The sequence below is a fragment of the Gekko japonicus genome, unplaced genomic scaffold, assembly GCF_001447785.1.
Source record: "Gekko japonicus isolate JY-2015 unplaced genomic scaffold, Gekko_japonicus_V1.1 scaffold425, whole genome shotgun sequence".
NCBI lineage: Eukaryota > Metazoa > Chordata > Lepidosauria > Squamata > Gekkonidae > Gekko > Gekko japonicus.
The window spans coordinates 361,332-379,937 of NW_015176464.1; the positions used below are offsets into that span (position 1 = coordinate 361,332).

Consider the following 18,606-nt stretch of genomic DNA (forward strand, 5'->3'; position numbering starts at 1 on the left):
GTTCCCATAATGATTTGCAAAAGCAAATGCGTTTCCCTAATGGAATGGCCTTATAATGCAAGCAAATTGCAGGTAAATGCTTCACTTCATTTAAAACTATCAAAAGCAACATTAAAAACGAAACCCAGAAAGAAGCAGCTCAAAATAATTTACAGGCCAGCCAAAATTCCTCATCACAAACTGTGGTAAATGACAGTGTTTATCTTGGTATTTGAAGGTTCTAATAAAGATACCAGTGAATAAACCCGCAGAAGGTGTGTCACATATGGGAGGCCCACAACGGGCCCTGTCTACAGTAGCTGCCCCTGAGGGAGGAAGTAATAGGGTTAAAGGTGTGAGGTCGCCTATAGCAGGAGACTTACTGGCCTGGGCCTCCTGTTCCCTGCCTTATAGGTGTTTGTGGATCTCTTGTTATAGCAGGAGACCTTCTGGCAAACCTTCACTTGTGTGGGGGTAATCAGGGAGTGCAGTGGCAGGTAAAACCTGGCTGGAAGTGATGTCACGGACACTCTAGGACAGTGGTGGCAAACCTATGGCACAGGTGCCAGAGGTGGCACTCAGCGCCCTCTCTGTGGGCACGCATGCCATCGCCCCAGCCAGGCCCAGACCATCATTAAAGTGTCGAATTCTCTGCCAAATAATTTTAAGTAAATGAAAGCATTTGGGATTGCTTTCCTTACTATGTTTGGATCATCTTAAGTTAACGTATGAGTTGTTTTTTCTAAAGTAAAACCTCAGTATTCAGGTTAAATTGCCGTGTTGCGATAAATAAGTGGGTTTTGGGTCGCAGTTTGGGCACTCGGTCTCTAAAAGGTTCGCCATCACTGCTCTAGGATTTCCAAAAACACTACGATTTTACCATACTGTTTTTAAAAATGCTGAGGTGTCCAGGGGGGTTACTGACTGTGGCCTGGCAGCCCTCCTGCTGCACTTGATGGGCCAGCAGGGGAAGAGGGGGGAAGGCTCTTTTGTTTATGCTTCTTTCAAGATGTTACTCTATAGTATACAATACATATTGTGCCTTACAGTCTGTTAACAAAAGAAAAAAAACAAAAGAAGAAGTTGTTTTATGTTCTTATTATGGTTGTATAACATCCTTAACTTCAATAAAAATTTTGAATTAAAAAAAAAAGCACTGTGCCAGTGCACGCCATGACTTCTGGTGCAAAACTGGAAGTGATGACACTACATCATGCCAGTGGTCTTGAGATTCAGCCAAAGCTTTATAGAGCAACATGATGACAGGACTTCCAGTTTTGCACCAGAAGTGATGGTGCATGTTGATCTGATGCTGATGAAATTGCCCCTCAACCCCCCACCCCCCCCAATACTACAGCTGGCAACTTTAAGCAAGATCTCTGAGGAGTATCTTAACAAATGGGAAGACTCATACAGGTGGAGATTGTCCTTCTTCAGATACTCTGGTCTCAAACCATTTATCAACAGTGTTGTCAGACTTTGGTTTGAATTCTGTGTTCTTTTGGTTGAGAGCAACAACAAGGTATATGTTTGCCCAAATTTAAATTCAGGCCTACTTCATGCTGAATCTTGTTATAAGCATTAGCAAGTTCGTTTTTATGCCACAGCAAGCACAGCAGCATTTAGAAATGGTAATGGGAAGCTCTTCAGTGCAATGAACATGAAGTGTTTTATTGTCTCCTCAAGTTAGGGGTCCTTTGATAATCTCATAGACAACTGTCCCTGACTCTAAATATGCAGCATTCTCAAGGAGCTTTAGCTCAGTTTCTACAAGATGAACAAAGGAAGAATCGACACTGTGTTAGTGGCAGCACTAGGCAGAAAACAAAACACGATGGGGCAAAAGATTTTAGACCAGGGGCCAACTCTGTCTCCTCTGCACCAGCATATTAGGGAATGGTGTGTTAAAGTGATGCCCAATTGGTTCACCCCCATAACAGCCACAGTGCTCAATGGCTCCCTTATTTTCTCCTTACATTTATGGTTTTCAAACTCCCTGCCTTTAAAGAATCTCTTTCAGATTGTCTCATTTCTAGTGGGACACACTTGCCTACTGCAAAGAGTTTGGAAGGATGTTCCAGGACACGCAGTCAATTCGTAAAGAACGTGGTTACAAGTCTATTGGGCTCTGTTGTTGCCCTGGGTAAACTAAGAGTATCAATAATCATTGCTCTCCTGTGGCTGTGCATTGTAAGAGCAAGTTGATTCCAACCACCATTATCACCATGTTTTTCATTAAGAGGCTACTGATAAGCTTCTGAAGAACTCCAGAGTGGAAAAATGGCTGCCACTGGTAAGGACATATCCTTGGTGCTTTTGTTCTGCTCTGGCATTCTTTTTCACTTGCTCTTCCCTTTTCAGTTGCACGAGAAATTTGATCGCCTGAAGAAACTTCACCAGGATGAAAAGAAGAAACTGGAGGACAAGAAGAAATCACTGGATGATGAAGTCAATGCATTCAAGCAGAGGAAGACGGCAGCTGAATTGCTCCAGTCTCAGGCCCAGCAAGCGGGAGGATCGCAAACTCTGAAACGAGAAAAGGAGAGGAAAAAGTAAGTTGGCTTCCTCATGTGGCATTTCATGCTGTTGCTTTCCCTCACCACTGCCCTTCCTTTACCTGCTGGAACAGAGCAGGCTTATCTTAGCTGCTTCAGTTCAGGCAGTGGCTCCAAAGAGTCAAGCGAGAGACTGCCATGTTCTCCCTGAAAGAGTTACTGTGTGTTTAACAGAAGTCAGTTGACTCTCTGCTCTGATAAGGAAGTCTCTGATCCCATTGGCTGAAACAGTGGTGAAATGTGAAATAATGGATGAATGCAAATTCCTTGACAAACCCTGACCTGTTGTGGAAAGGCTTGCCCTAAAACATGACTTTGATCTAACGGTAAACCTAGCACAGCCAACGTATGGAAATTGCCTGACTGAAAGTTAGTTCACATGTTATGACAGAGAGGTTACTTTAAATTGTTCCCTGTGGCAGCGATCACAGTCAGGACATCTATATCCGCTCACCGCACAGATGTAGCCATTATTTCCTTGCCACCAAAGGTATCCAAAAAGAAAGGCCTGCCATTTAAAGCCCAGTCCCCTGCCTCAGACATTAGCTGCACTTCCAGTATTAAATTGTACTGGTTGCTGCTCTAATTACCAATGCCAGGCATTTGGGGGGGGGGGGTCACCATAGAGATGAGTAGGTAGAGAGGTGCCTTCTCTGCCAGTGGAGTCTTTCAATTTAGTACTGGAAAATTAGGCCATATGTCACTCTAGACTTGAGGACATTCCTGTGTGTTGATTAGCCCCATTAAGGTTGGTTTGTTTTTTTGTTCCTTTTTAAACAAAGTACTAATTCATAGTTTGATTTTGTTTTTGGCAAACTAAGTTTTGTTTTCATCTTCCTGAGTTGTTATTTGTATGCTGTTTTTACAGTTAACCCTGCTGTTTGCTGCATGGTGCATGAGGGTACACTGTGCTGGTAAGCTTGACTAAATGCAATAGCCATTGCAGTGGGATCAAAAGGCACTGTGTGCGAAAATAAACTGCCACACTGGACCTGCAGTCTGGCCTCTGCAGTATCATCCGGCACCAACCATAGCCAACAAACCCAGTTACCCCCACCATGCCCTTATTATTCACCTCAACTCCCTTCACCCAGGCCTGACCAAATGCCTGATTTAAACAGAATGCTGGAGGGCAAGAAGAAATTGCCCGTGGGATGTTGCACACATCTAGCATCTTGTTTACAGTGGGGACCCAGCCATCACACATGCAGTGTTAGCGTGCCACAGGCCTGTAGCTCAGGCAAGCATTGTGCTGGCATACTAACACTGTGTATGTGGTGGCTCGGTGGGTGCTAGCTATGTGTTGTATAAGGTAAGTTTGTTTCACCCAGCAGTTGTTGTTGTTCAGTCGCACAGTCGAGTCCGACTCTTCGCGACCCCATGGACCAGCTCCCGCCAGGCCCTCCTGTCTTCCGCCGTCCTCTGAAGTTGGCTCAATTTCATGTTCGTTGCATCGATGACACTGTCTAACCATCTCATCCTTTGCCGTCCCCGTCTTCTTTGACCTTCAATCTTTCCCAGCATCAGGGTCTTCTCCAGTGAGTGCTCCCTTCTCATTTGGTGGCCAACGTATTTGAGCTTCAGTTTCATTATCTGGCCTTCCAGGGAACAGTCAGGGTTGATTTCTTTTAGGATTGACACCCAGCAGAGTCATCTTTAAATTGAACCCACAATTAAGCCTGCCATTTGCAAGCAATCCTCTGCACCCACCCTCGATAATTTGAGGAGCGGGAGTAAAAATGGGCGGAAGATGGCATTGATGGTGACGCACTAGGAATTTCCATTAGTCTTTTAGGTCTTTACCACAGCAATTAGGGGAAATTCCTACAGCATCACCTGGAAGTAATGTCACCTCTGAAACTTCACCCTTCCCAGTCACTGCCCTAAAAATCTCCCAGCATTTACTAGTGCAGGCCTGGGAAGTCTGCTCACAGCACAGTGGAGTCAGGCACTAAAGATCTAAGGGGCTAGAATGTATTGTACCAGTTCAGACTGCAGATACGAGATCCCATTTTTGAATGCTCCTTTATGCAGTTGATTATCTACATTCCTTACAAGTAGAATATTAATACAACAGGGGACAGGCAAGGCTAGAATCTTCCTCTATGAAATTCTAGGGTTTTGTTGTTGTTTTTACTTTTAGGAAGTTTTTGTCATGGGTGAGTATCAAAAAATGTAACCTTCTGTCTTCAGCCTGAACTAGTGCAGTCCATTGTACCTCTTTATTCTGCTGCCATAATACATACCAGGTCCTGCATTAGCTGAGATGCAGACAGAGGACTGTTTAACCCCTTCCTCCCTAGTGTGACGAGCTACAAAGGCTCTTATGCACCCCAGTGGCTCATCTTATACAAAAGAGTAAGCATAAAAGGAGAATTCTGACATACAAGTCATCTCCTCTTGTTCACACTGATGATCTAGATTTTCCAGGAAACATTTTTAATCCGAAAATTTCCCAGGGTCTAAATACAACATAATCTGATTGAGTGTGTTTAGTTTGACTTACTATTTAGTAACAGTTTTATTTTAAGAGTATGCCGTCTTAATTTTATGTAGCATTAGCAACAAATATTTGAACTGAAATATTTGATAAGGAAAAAAATAAACGAATTGTGGAGTAAAATTATATAAAAACCAACTTAAAGCTTCATTATTTTTGTTATGGAAATTGTTTTTAATTAAATAATATTTATTTTAAAAAGTAAATATAATACAGCATGTGCTTCCCTTACATGGTTTAAATTTAAGAACAAAAAAGGGGGACACTGAAAACTGTTGAGGTGCTAATTTTAGCACAGCTGCCGGATATGCTGTGGATTTGGTTGTCCACTCATATGTTTCAACAGTATTTTAAACTCTTCCCTGGAGGTCACTAGAGGACTCCATTTTACTGTCACTTTCTGTAGCATCATTTGCATTACTTGTTAATACCGTATTAGACTAGTGATTACAGTTTCCCTTCCTCAGAGTCAGAGGAGAAACATAAATAAAAAGTTTAGTTTTGACTGTGCAGGACAAATCAAAACCAGTGAGGTGAATTTTAATATTTGGATTATTATATTTATCCTCTCCCTCTGTTTACAACTCAGGACAACATATGTGTACTTTTCTCACACAATTGTTAGGGATAGTCACCTGAAAAACATTCATTGCACCTTTGAAACGGCCAGGCTTGCTTAATGTTGTATTAGCAGTTAGTCATTCATGGTTATTAATTTTAAAAAACAATGAATCTTTATGAATGAAAAATGGTCCACGGGAAAAATTTCACTCCACATCTGTGGTTCATGACAAGGATGAGGGGATTAAAAAACCACTTGCTTGTCCGACAGTGTTGCCTTGCTAGCCCTGTGCTTTCTCAGTTTCAAGATATGGGCTGCTTCTGTACTCCGTGGAGTTTTGGTTTTGCTTTGATTGTTCCTGCAAAGGCAGGGACATGTCCATTGGCAATGGAGCCTTAATGTGGGAGTCTCCTGCCCACTTTCTTCCCACAGCTGCCATTTTCCCCTGCAAAAGGATGGTTTTGGGGGCCTTTTTAAAAAAAAAAATGGTGACTGTTATAGTTCTATAGCAGTTACAATTTTTTAAAAAGGCCTTGGTGGGGGAACTGCCGGTCACTTACAGCTCCAACAGCAGGAAATGATTACAATGCAGATAGGACCTTTACAGGGAAAGGTTAGAGCACGATACATGGATACGCAAAAAAAAAAAAAAAAAAAAAAAAGCACTTTAATTTGGGTGCCAGATAGGAGAAGAACCTCTGTGTGGAAACAAGGCAGGATCAGCATCCTATAATAACTTAGCCTGCCCCTGTCCCCTCCGCAGTCAAGAAAGGTCTTTCCCGGCATATTTCAGGAAGGCCGCAACTTGTCTGAATCAAAGCTAGCCTTGTGCCAGCAGTTTTTCTCTGTATGGGCCAATTGAAATGGGGATTCTTCTGAGTTCAGTGTGCTGTGATGGAACAATAGGATGCAGAACAACATAGGAGGAGGCCTGTGCGGAGAGAAAAACAATGGCTTGCTCTTCAAGGCTTGGAACTTGAAAAATAAACTCAAACAATCACAGTGTTTATCTGATGCCTGAGAACATATCCAGGGGCTGGAAAGTAGCTGGAATAAACATTGAGGGGTTTTGTTAGCTTTGGATGGCTTTTGGCAGGCCTCCACATGCAACTCGGTGGCACGCTGGTCTTCAGTGCAAACAGGCCTTCTTTTTGTTCCTAATACAATTTGCAAGCATTGCCTTTCTAAAGGGGGTATCTGTTTTTGCCCTGGCCAAAGCAAGTAACCAATCTCTTTTTCAACCATTCACAAACACTCTCAGTATGGATTTGGTCTGAGAAGTGTTGTGTGGCTTGCCCATGTTTACTGGGACATTCTCAGTCTGCTCTGCACCAAAGAGAACCACCATCATACAGTCTGCTGAAATTTCAATCACACTGTGTCTTCTCGCGTGTTCAAGTAAAATTAAACCAAATTAACATTTTTCTCCCAATTACAAATTAGACACCAGGGGTGGGCAACATACAGGCTATCTGTTGAGGCCAAGAGGTGTTTTATTTGTTTTGTTTTGTTCAGTATTTCCTAGCATTTCAGGAATCTGAAATTCTTTCTAGCCTCTTTGACAATGTGATTGCAATACTTGTGAGCTTAACGGCCAAGAGCCCCCAAAAAGTAGGAAAATATTGGTCCAAAATCATTCATTTTCACAAATTTACCATTATGGACATGTGAAGATCTGATTTCAGGTTACCTATGTTCAGAATTTACATGTTCAGAAAAGGAATGTTAGAATTAAAGCAACATGCCCACGGCATTGATCACATTATATGCTGATTGCATGTAGCATCCATAACAGTTGCCTTTGTATCCTGCATTGTTCCCACTGTGGTCCCAAATATGTTGCCCACCCCTGTTTAAAGCTTCATTTATCTTATTAACATACTATTAATCCAGAGAGACATTAATCCTTTTTCTTTTCGTTTTCCCAGTTCAGGTTTCCTGTAGATCCTTTCCTTTTGCACCAGAAACGACCACCCCCACATTTTGAGTTGTCCTGCAGTCCTGTCCTCTACATGTTTGCCCATCTCCTTCCAATGCACCCTCTTGCTCTGTTTGCCAGTTTCCTAAACACAAAACCTCCCTCTTGACTGTTTTGGTGAAGAACTCGGCCGTAATTTCTATGGAGCCCAATGAGAGAGGCTCCAAGTGCCTGTTGCTTACCAGAAGCTTGCAGGACTAATGTCCTAAGACACTGTATACCAACAGCACATGAATGCATTGATGTGTGTGTGTGCACGCACGCATGGCAAAACTGCATGTTTGCTTACCGGTTGTACCTCATGCTGTGACACCTGAGCCCTGTTGTGGATTCTCTTGTTAAGGCAAACGAGTTATGCATACAGCTTCTTTTTGTTTGTTTTTAAAGAAGTTGAATAGGGTTCATCTTCAGTATTGTTTTATTCATATTTAAGTTACTTTTTACTGCTGCAGAACTTGCCACAGTGGCAGGCATTATAGCGGCTGGAAGCAAACCTCTTAGGGATTTTCAGTACTTCTCTCTTTACAACAGGAGAGGGTGGGGAACCTTCCAGCTGAGGATTCAAAGCATATTGATTTCTTTTTTTAAATTTTGTTCCAATTGCTGCAAAATGTAGCTAAAATGCTCCTTCATCCATTTGGGTGCTTGCTGTGATTCAGTTAACTCGTGCAGGCATAGGACATCATAACACATATATATAGGACTCCCCAGCCTACCAGATCTCCCTGGTGTACCTTGGTGGTAGGGACAGCTATATATGTGCAAAGGGATGTGGGCAGAAAGCTCCACCATCATGTGAAAGGGGAAGTTTGTGCAGGGGTTCTGTGCGGATGCTGGAATTCAATTGAGGTGCTAGATTTGGGGCACTGGGACAGTTTTTGGCTTCATATCCCTGCTTATATGCCAGAAGAACTGGGAATCATGAAAATAATTGACAGCCTGGTTCCATGACTAGAAATTCAGTCTAAATGCATTTTACATCCAGTTTCAGTAGACACATGTCCACAGCCTAAGTTTATGACCTGGTTTTTACTGAGATGGTAAACTTGTATTTGGGCTGTACCACTGTAGATTTCATCGGGGGGCTCCCACAAGCAAATAAATAAATAAATCCCCTACCTATAGAAAACTCCCATTTTAAAGAGAAGGTAGAACTAGTTTTCTTTGCAGACGGAATTTTCCATTTCCATTTCATTTATTAGCTTCATTGACCCGAGGTCTTAAGCCAAACATACAAACACAGGGGGAATTTTTAGTAGGAAGGGTCATTCCATTATGTTGGCTCCCACCTGCAGTCTAAAGCGATACAGCCTAGAATATCATCTCAATAAGAACTGGATTTACTCTTAAGCACGTTTACTATGAAATAAGTCCCATTGAATTCACTTGCTTTGTAGCAAGCATAGTTAGGATGGCAGCTTTAATTGAACAAAGTTCCAAATGAATGTGCCACTCTAAATCTCTTTAGCAGCAGTTAAACTTCTTCATTACAGTGGAACTTTCTTCCAAGGTAGTATTGCAGGATCATCCTCTTAAATCTGATTAAATTTAAGTATTTCTTGGGAGTATTAGTGAAGAGCCAGTTGCCTCTTACAAATATGGGTTTGGATCCTACTAGCTTTTCTGCTGGTGAAAGAAAGGGAAGGGGCCTTTTGACTAATGCAAAGGCTGTGCCAGGAAATGTAGGGCCAAAATGGACAAATGTCACAAGGATGGGAGCTGAAGTAGAGGGAGGTTGGGTGACATTGAGTGGAATAGTTGATAGGATCCAGCCCATTATCTCATATTACTGGGATCTTTTTAATATAAGTATAGCTGATTAGGAAAATGGTAAGTATTTTTTCTTCACAAAGGTGGAAAGAAACCCCATGGAGCGTTTAAAAATATTTTTTATTTCAAATTAAAACATTTTTTGTTTTACACTGGAAAGCTTAAGTTGGAGATCTTGATTTTTGGAAAAGGGAATCTGCAGTGCTTTATTTCACTTTGATTTGGGGGAAAATTGTATTTTTATGTTGTTTTTTTAAATGAGAGGGGGTTTTGGGACCTTTGTTTTTGTAGTTTATGGATGATGATAAAATATCAGACTTGGACTACAAGACGTTTAAGGACGTACAGTAAAGGGTTAACAAGATGAAAGATATAGCAAAATTAACTCAGGTTAGAACCAACTGTACACCAAGGTCAGATTTAGACTGCCAATTAGTTTCCGTCCCCTGAGAATCCTGGAAACCATAGTTATATATGTGGTGGAAATGAGAATCTCTGAAAGAGTTCTCAAGTACCCTCACCAAGCTATGATTCCCAGTATTCTTTGAAGGAAGTAATAACAGTGAAAGTGATCCAAGAGGTATACTCTGTGTCAAAAAAGAACAAACATATTCCCTAGCCAAAATCCCCTTGGAAGCCATTTTAATTATTCTGTTAAATGTCATAGTTCACCAAGCTAAATGTATGATTCTGTTTTTGTCACCGTTATCATGGAATCTAGTATGCTTGTAGTATATGGAAATTTAAGACTAACAATGTATAAAGCCATCTAAAAAGCAATCATTGAATATTTTCAGTTAATGCATTAATTTTTATTTGGGGAGATGTATTTGGTGAGGATAAAAAGTAGCCATCTTCTGAACAGTGGAAGTCAGGAATGGCCATTTGGTGGCCCACAGGCTAAATCAAAACCCCCCCCCCCCCCAAGTAATTCTGTTTGACCATGTGGACCTATTTTCTCATTAAAATGTAGTAAAAAAATTTGTCCACAATTTCACTAGTATGGAAAATTCTTTCAAAAACATTCAGGGTCTTTCCTATGTCAATATTTCCTTTCTCTTTTAGATTTTGTAAATAATTCTCCTTCTATGTGCTCCAGAACTGTGAGGCCTCCAGTTTTATTGTGGAGCCTGACCCTGGTCAGTTTTGCTTTTTGAGTATTTCAGTAAAATATTGGTGTGGACTCTGTCTGCTGTCCTGAAGAATGCAGAAATTGGCTATCCCTGAGATAAACTGCAAATACAACCATGATCTGCTTAGTCACCAGATGTATTCCCCACCCCCTGAATACTAAATGGAAATTTTAAAGATGAAGTTATTGCACTGTAATTATTCTGAACTAGCAAGATCGGGGAGCCATGGCTCAGTGATAGAGCATCTGCTTTGCATGCAGAAGGTCCCAGGTTTCATCTCCAGCCTCTCCAGTTAAAGGGATCAGGTCACAGATGATGTGAAATACCTCTACCCGAGATCCTGGAGAGTTGCCAACAGTCAGGGTAAGCAATATTGACCTTGATAGACCAATGGTCTGATTCCGTAGAAGGCAGCTTCATGAGTTCATGTGTTCCCTTTACGCTTAAATGTATTCTGTACATTGCCCTGCCATAGTCTATATTTTCTATGGGAAAACTTTTTAAAATAAACTTCTTTTGGACAATAATTCTGGTTAATGCTTTGTTTTTAATCTTTTACAGTAACCCATGGCTGTGTACTGAGTAGTGTCCCTTGAGTACACGGGGCTGGAATGGACCTTCATTTAATTAATATGCTTCAGTTCAGCCATGGCCTTCTCATGATGCTACCACCAATGATAATCTAGATCCATTTTCTACATAATCAGTATCTGATTTTGATTTCGCTGTATAATTATGTGTGCTTGTATACTATGTAAAACAGCATCATCGAAGGTTTTTTTTTTTTTTTAAAGAGGCAGTAAAATTCTCGGATATCATCCTAGGAGGAGTGCTCATACATGCAGCAGTGGCAAATTCCTTACATCAATAGTCCTCTTTTTATCTTGTACCTACAACCATATATAGAGAGGGAAGAACAACACACTACAGTAAATACAGAGCTCTTCTCCCTCTTCTTCTGTAATGTGCAATAAAACCCTGATACCAGCCAACAGTATAGGGAAGAAAATGCACAGCAAGATGGTGTAAGGAAAATGGTGTAAGTTTTGCTGCCCACGTTAGAATGACGAAAATTCACACAGCTGCCATTATCAGTGGAAACTCTGTGGTTCAAAACAGGTAATTCTGCCTAAAGTAATGAGTGAACCAGAAATACATGTTCATAAAGCCTGCATGGAGCTGCAAATGTCCCTGTGATTCTGGTTGCTTCTGGAAGGGCAAACCAGTATCATGTAATTGTTCAAAACATTTAGACTATTACATAGAGACAATTCACCTCTCCACTGCATGCATACATATATTAGCCCTTTAATGACCATCTGGAGTCAGGATTTCCCACATTTAAGCCCTAAAGTTCCACACACTAGCACAAATATTTGTATATAGACCTGCTGGCATTTTTGCATTTCCTGACTGACATTGCCAGAAAGATTTTTATTTCTTTTTGGATACTCCACAGCTGCCTGAGAGTGTCCTGTGATATTCTCTTTAAAGTGAAGGAATCCACTGTTGAGAAAACTCATTGCATTGTGGGAACAGTAGTTTGACGAGAGAAGGAGCAACATCCATCAGTCTTTCAGAAGCAGGAGACACCTTCTGTTGAAGGGCCTGCAATCCAACAAGTCCAGAGACCCCATCACCTTGGGATTGTCCAGGCTTAACTCATTTGAATGGCGGTGGTTTAGCTCATCCCTAAAATTTGCCATGGAATCTAGATAATTGTTGCCTTTGTATCGAGTCCCTTAAAATTTACTTGTGATACCATTGACCTTGTTACAGCCCACACCTCAGCTGGACTTGTGCTCTTTATCGGACTCCTTCCAGGATTCTGCTTAATCCTAGCCTAGCCAGTAGCCTCTGAACCCATGTATTTTAATGACTGCTTGAGATTAGGCAATTTGTCCAGATCCTATGCCCTCACTGGGTGTGGGAGCTTGAAACGGAGTCCTTTATGTATTCACCATGGGCCAGCCCTGAAATGGTGTGGTAGGTGAATAATGCTCTATACATAGTATGAGTATAGTATTTTCGGTGTTGGAAGTGCTTCATATGTATTGTCACATCTCCCAGGGAATGTGTGACGTGGGCCTGAGACATCAGTTCTTGGAGAAAGGGGTAAAAGTAAAAGAAATCATCTTCAAGGCAGTTCAGATTCTCCCTCCTTTCCTTTAAAAAAACCCCAAAACTTCTTCCTCTTGCAAACAGAAAATCAATTTTCAAAGTATTTTTTTAAATGTTATTCTTTCTGGCAAACCCCCTCACCCCCCGAAAACTGTTGTGACTCAAACATGCACATTTAAAAGACAACACCACTACCTTAGTCCAGTTCTGGTTGTGGCAAGCATAGCTAAATGTTTCTTGTATTTTTTGACTACATTATTTATATACTAACGATTGTTGTTTGTTTTATATATTTCATTTTTTTCTTGAAATGTTTGCTGGTCATATCACCTGGAAAAATAGGTACAGTGCAAGCTCATTTCCGTTAGCTGACCTGGGTGCTGTCTTCAACAGTGTAGCGGTTAGTGCATCATGGAAGACCTAGTCTGCATCTACACAAGAGTGTGAAAATGTGCGATGGCAACAACAGCAAGTGGCATGGGATTAGGGAGGAATGCAATTCACATGCCCTGTCCCAGCAGCTCTTGTTGTTATCGACATTGGCCACTACCTGCCCCCCTCCTTTCCTCTTGTTGCATGTACGCAGAAATGTAGATGCACGAGCTGTTGTGCCAGGGGCCCCCATGGCCCAGAATCCACCCCCATTCCCCTCACTTTCTTTTCTGAGCTACGCTGTAGCTGCAGCACAGCTTAGCAGAGAAACGGAAGGAAAGACCTTTAAGGGGGGGGGACAGGAAGAATGGTGCGTGGTAGTGAATTCCCCCTTGCCAATTTGAAAGCAGAGCACGTGTACATTCTCACAATTTGGGGGCTTCCTGCATTCCATGTGCAGAAAACATCCCATGTGGAAGTAGCCCTAGGTTCAAATCCCTGCTCAGCCATGAAGCTTGCTAGGTGACTTTGGGTCAGTCTCCCCCTCAGTCTAACCTACCTCACAGGGTTGTTGTGAGGGTACAACAGTGGAGAAAGAACTATGGCTTAGATCCATAGCTTTCTGCATTCAGAGCGTGACTTTCTCACCCCTCCTCCCACTGCAGCCCCAAATTCTGAGGGGCGGGGTCTGCTGTCCCAAGGAGAAGCATTTGGGGAGTTATTTTGATTTGCAGTAAGGGGTGAGAAAGTCAAGGTCTGTGGTGAAAATCCCTTCCATCTGCAGAAACATTCCAGTGGGCCCAAGCCTAATGTATGCTGCCATGAACTCCTTGGGGGAAGGGTAGGTTAAAATGAATGGATGGATAGGTTATAAGTCATTTCAATACAGACTTGCCAAAGATCTCTTAGAATATAATTTAACATTTTTTACTAATTAACTAATAGGGGTCAGAAAAGTCTCCCTAATCCAATTGGGAATTCACAGTACGTTGAAAGCATGCTACATTCCCTCAAATTTTCAATTAGATTTAAATACAGCCTGTATGTAACCATATCAAGAGACGCAAAACGAAGTTTAAAGGTAATTCTTACTGGTCATTGGGATGGATGGTCAAAATCTAGAGTGCTCTGACTGATTGATCCTCTGATTTTCTTAACACCCCCCCCACACACACACACACACACTCCACATTAGCTTGAAGTGGCAAAACAAGGCAGCCATCTCTGACAGAGTTGCTGTTAATGGCAGCAGAGTAGAAGATCAGCGGCTCTAACCCCTGACTGTAGAAGTTGCTCTAGAACCAAAGTCTTTGGAATGGGAGGTGGTCAGTGGCCATAGACAATTGCAATCAAAACTATGGTGGTGCCGCAGTGTGTGTGTGGCCAAAAATTTCCAGTCCCAAACAGCTTGTTTTTTTAAAAATGCCATCCCTACTCTTTGACTCTGTTCTGAGACTTCAGTATTAAGTAGTATAAGCATTCTTCCTCTCTCACATGCACAAGGTGAATTCACAGAACTAATTTTCTCCCTGCAGCGAGTGTTAACTTTCTTTGAACATGTGATGAAGCTCTAATGTTAACTATTAGATGGTTATTACTAGGCAAGCTACATTTTTGACAGAAGGGCTACAGACTCCAGGGTTTGTTGGGCCTGGTGCCACTTAGTAATAACCAACCTGATACACATTTTAGGACAGCAGGAGCAGGGGATAACTGATTTCTCTCACTGAGGAACTACAATGGAGCATCCTTGTTCAGCGATAGTATACCTCTGAGGCCCTGATGGTGGGGGATAACAAATAGGAGATGGGTATCGATTGGTTGCTGCAAGAAAAAAGAATTCTGCACTAGCAGAATTTTTCTCTGTTCCAGCAAAGTTCTGGTTAGGGTTTTTTTTTTTAAAAAAAACCCAGCCTTTGAAAGTTTGCACTGATCTAAAAAATAACTGTATTTTTTATCTTGCTTTCATTGAGTGTGTAACCGTCTGTTGCAGTCTAATTCTACTGCGGTACGTGTTGTGTTCAAACATTTAATGTGTTTGACCTCTTCTAACAGGAGTGCTGCTCCTTTTGGAATCCTAACTGGAGCATGAGCTCACCTTCATCTGTCCTCTCTCGATTTAATTGTGCTTGGATCTTTTTTCTTTTAATGTTCCATACCCCACCCTGCTTTTTATTGATGATCTGTGTTTTTTTACCCTCTCTCTCTCTCTTTCTCTCTCTCTAGCTTTTTCTAATCTGTCTTCGCCTGCTGCATTGTGTCTGAGGGAGAAGATTGCCACTTGAGGAAAAGTGTAGGGATTCCCACCCTATTTGGGAGAGGGAGGGGGAAGGAATGAGTAAGTCTTAAGATATGTGGAAAGACTGATTTCGTTTTGTTCTGGGTTGGGGTTTTTTTCTGACTTGCATGGGGTGTTTAAAGCCGAGGTGTCTTGTGGTTACTGTAACAAGACAGAAAAATAATGTAAGGAAGGTGAACATCTCTGTAAAGTATTAGAAACGTCAAGGAGCAGCCCTAAAGGTGATGGACGAATTCATGATATAGCTGAACGACACTGAGACAGTTATGTTTTTAAAATTTCCTTCCTATTTTTGCCTAATATAAATATGATGGATGTTTTTAAGTATCTGTGAAAAACAATTGTGCTAATTCATTGGTTTGCTTGGATTTTTACAAAAAGAAGTTTTATGCAATGAACAGTGAACAGAGAAACAAGCGACTTGCTACCTCTGAGGAATATTTAATTTTAACAATGAAGCAAAGGGCAGCAGGGGAAGGGGGGGGGGAAGGTATATTTTTAATTGGGGTCCTAGGTAACCTGTGTCACATCAGTAAAAGTAATCAGCAGATTGAGCAATAGTTCTAGTTTCAAAACCTATTAAATTTACTGGAGACCAGTGCACTGTAGTGGTGAAGAGCATGATCTGAGACAGGAAGCCCCCAGTTTAAGTCTCCCCTCAGCCATAAACTCTCTGGGTGGCCTTAGGCAAGCTCTTTCAGCTACTGTCCCCCATATGGGAATAATAATACTGGCCTACCTTACAGGGATGTTGTAAGGATTACCAAGATAAGACATATGAAATGCTTTGAGGACATAGTAAAAAGCATTGTATAAATGCTAAGTATTATTACTATGGTGATTTAAATCTAAAAAAAGATGCAAACCCTCCCCAAAGTTGTTCTTCTGGATTTCAAACTGACTTTTTTCTATTATATTATAGCTGTCAAGGTTGTGGAGACACTTGTCAGTAATTGGTCATCTGTTTTTTGAAGTTATGACGCAAGTCACGTGTAGTGCCCTTACGGTGCATCGAAAGCTTTTTTTTCCAAGCACTTTTGAAACGTTCACTGCATGGGGGGTCTGTTTCCGAAAACTTTGTTCTCTTGTCTATCCTTTTTAATTTTGTTTCTTTACCAACAAGAATTGTGATTTGACAGCTATACTCCATATCTATTTACACGACCCACACGAAAGAACCAGCCGTGTTGAGCTTGATACCTTTCTAATGTTGTCAGTTTTCAATAAAAAGTAACCCTCCCAAAAGTGTTCCCTGGGTGATGCTTTACACACGTTTTATTCATAAAATTACAAGAACATTTGGTTGCCTGGCAATCCTATAAAGAAACTATACCACCATTTTTGTTTTTTGTCCCTAAGAGTAAAATCGAGGGCATTAACTAGCAATAACTTGTCCAATCTACTATGGAGAGTAATTCTTCCAATGTGTGTCCAGTTACAATCCAAAATCCACCAATGGTCTCCTGTTAGTTGGACTGTCTGTGTATCTGGTTTGGAAATTAAGTGCCCAAAGAATGCTGGCCTCCCATTATGGAAGTTCTGTCGCAGCCCCCATCATCGCCTCAAGTCCCGTCCCATCCAGATCAACTTTTGGAAGTATTATGCAATATTCTGATTAGGACTGGACTCCAGGAGTCAGAGTTAAGTTGGGGGGAAGAAATGGAATACCCTATAGGAGGAAAAAACCAGCAAGAAAGGTTGAGGAAGAAGGACAGTGCTGGAAATCACTTAGCAAAACTGTTTTTTCCTGCTTATGGGAGCACCAAACGGAGAGTCAATGGGTTAAAACTACAATCCTAAACGTCACATGTAGAAGGCTATTGAATTCTTGTGTACTGATGTAAAAAGCAACTGTGAATGCAAGATGTGTGCATAGCAGAGCAATTTGTGATGCAAAACGTCTTGCCTATTGCAAAAGAGAATTCTGATTCTCCTTCTGTTTCCAAGGCAGCTAACTTCCATGTGCAACAGCCTATCTGGATCAAAGCCTAATTCAGAGTTCATTCTGCTCTGAGCCCATTAAATATCCCATCAATCTGTTTCTGCTTGCCACTTTCCAAAGGGCACCTTCAACTGATGGCATTGGAAACCTGTTAAAGGCACACATGCCAAACCAGGAAGAAAGCTGGCACCTTACAAATTTATTTAGGTTCTTTGTTGCCTTTTGTGAGGGACTGCACTTTTAAAGCGCTGTGTAAACAGATAACTAACTGTGAAGGGTTAATTCTTCAGAGCCAGCAAGCCTTGAGTGACAGGCTGTTCCAAGAGATCTGATTGGTTAACATCAGCTGAGCAGAGAAAGACTTCTGAACTGGATGCTGAGGAGAGATGCAGTCTGATTTCAGCACTAGCTGAGAAGAGTTCAGTACTGACAGTTTGGGAATTCAGCCCTGACTGAGAGCAGTTTAACACAGACAGGGCAACTGGGGAAAGTTGGCAAGGAAGTCTAGGAAGTAGGCGAAGACTCCCATTCAGGCTAAGGAAAGAGGATAGATATTCTAAAGAGAGAAGAATTTCCCTACCCAGTCAAACAGGGAGTTAGCTCTAAAGAGTGCAGATATCCCCCATCTGGTGTGATTAGAAACTGTCTTTAGAGACCTTAAGAGTCAGTTTAAAATGTAATATGAGTACTGGTGTTTCAAGAGAAGGGGTTTTGGTACTAGAAAGAGTTCACCAGTCTTCTGGAAACCAAGAGAATAAGAGAATACTCAAAGAAAGTGTGCTGGAGTGTTTGGGAAAACACTGGAACAAAAGCCTCTCAACACAAAGATTTAAGTCACTGTGAATAGCTTAAGAAACTCTCATTAGCCTGAAACATAAGAACTTCGGCGGGAGGGCGGGATAGAAATCAAATAAATAATAATAATAATAATAATAATAATAATAACTAAAGTTTGTGCATGTATTGATTTTACCTCAGAAATTTCAACCTCTGATTTCACCTGACCTTTCCCCCCTATGTTGAATAAAATATTTTGTTAATTTGGAATATAAAAATGTCTCAAGTGCCAATTTAAGTTGTTTAAGTTAAAGGGGGTTCCCGATCCTTCCCTCAGGTTTGTGGGCTGAGCCAACAGCCAAAATATCGTACGGTGACAGGGTAGGACAGCCAGAGTTCTTCAGCAAAGAACACATTACTAGGGCGGTCCAGTAAGTAAAGGGAAAGAAAAATGGAGGAATAATCTTGCCCCTGAGGGAGGGAAGTAGATGGGGCTGTCATACCTTTCTAGTTCAAGAACTGTCCAAGGATGCTTACACTCAGTACAACATAATTCAATAGTAAAATGATAAAGACCACCAGCCCTAAATACCTAATTTAAAACCAGAATAACAATTT

The 18,606-nt window shown here is 41.4% G+C and overlaps 1 protein-coding gene across 5 annotated transcripts in view; it reads left to right on the forward strand.

The window, feature by feature from the left end:
* SEPT6 (septin 6) overlaps window positions 1-16,773 on the forward strand; it is a 41,281-nt gene extending 24,508 nt beyond the window's left edge. Inside the window, exons 8-10 of one of the 5 annotated variants that reach the window (XM_015427071.1) lie at window positions 2,341-2,531; window positions 3,403-3,448; window positions 7,525-9,494. In XM_015427071.1, coding sequence (XP_015282557.1) covers window positions 2,341-2,531; window positions 3,403-3,406 — 195 coding nt within the window. In that variant the 3' untranslated portion in view covers window positions 3,407-3,448; window positions 7,525-9,494. Of the gene's footprint in view, window positions 1-2,340; window positions 2,532-3,402; window positions 3,449-7,524; window positions 9,495-10,409; window positions 10,756-11,038; window positions 11,558-15,196 lie in introns of those variants that run through there. The other 4 variants (XM_015427072.1, XM_015427070.1, XM_015427069.1 and 1 more) reach the window with 4 other exon arrangements.
* The last annotated feature ends 1,833 nt before the right edge of the window (window positions 16,774-18,606 follow it).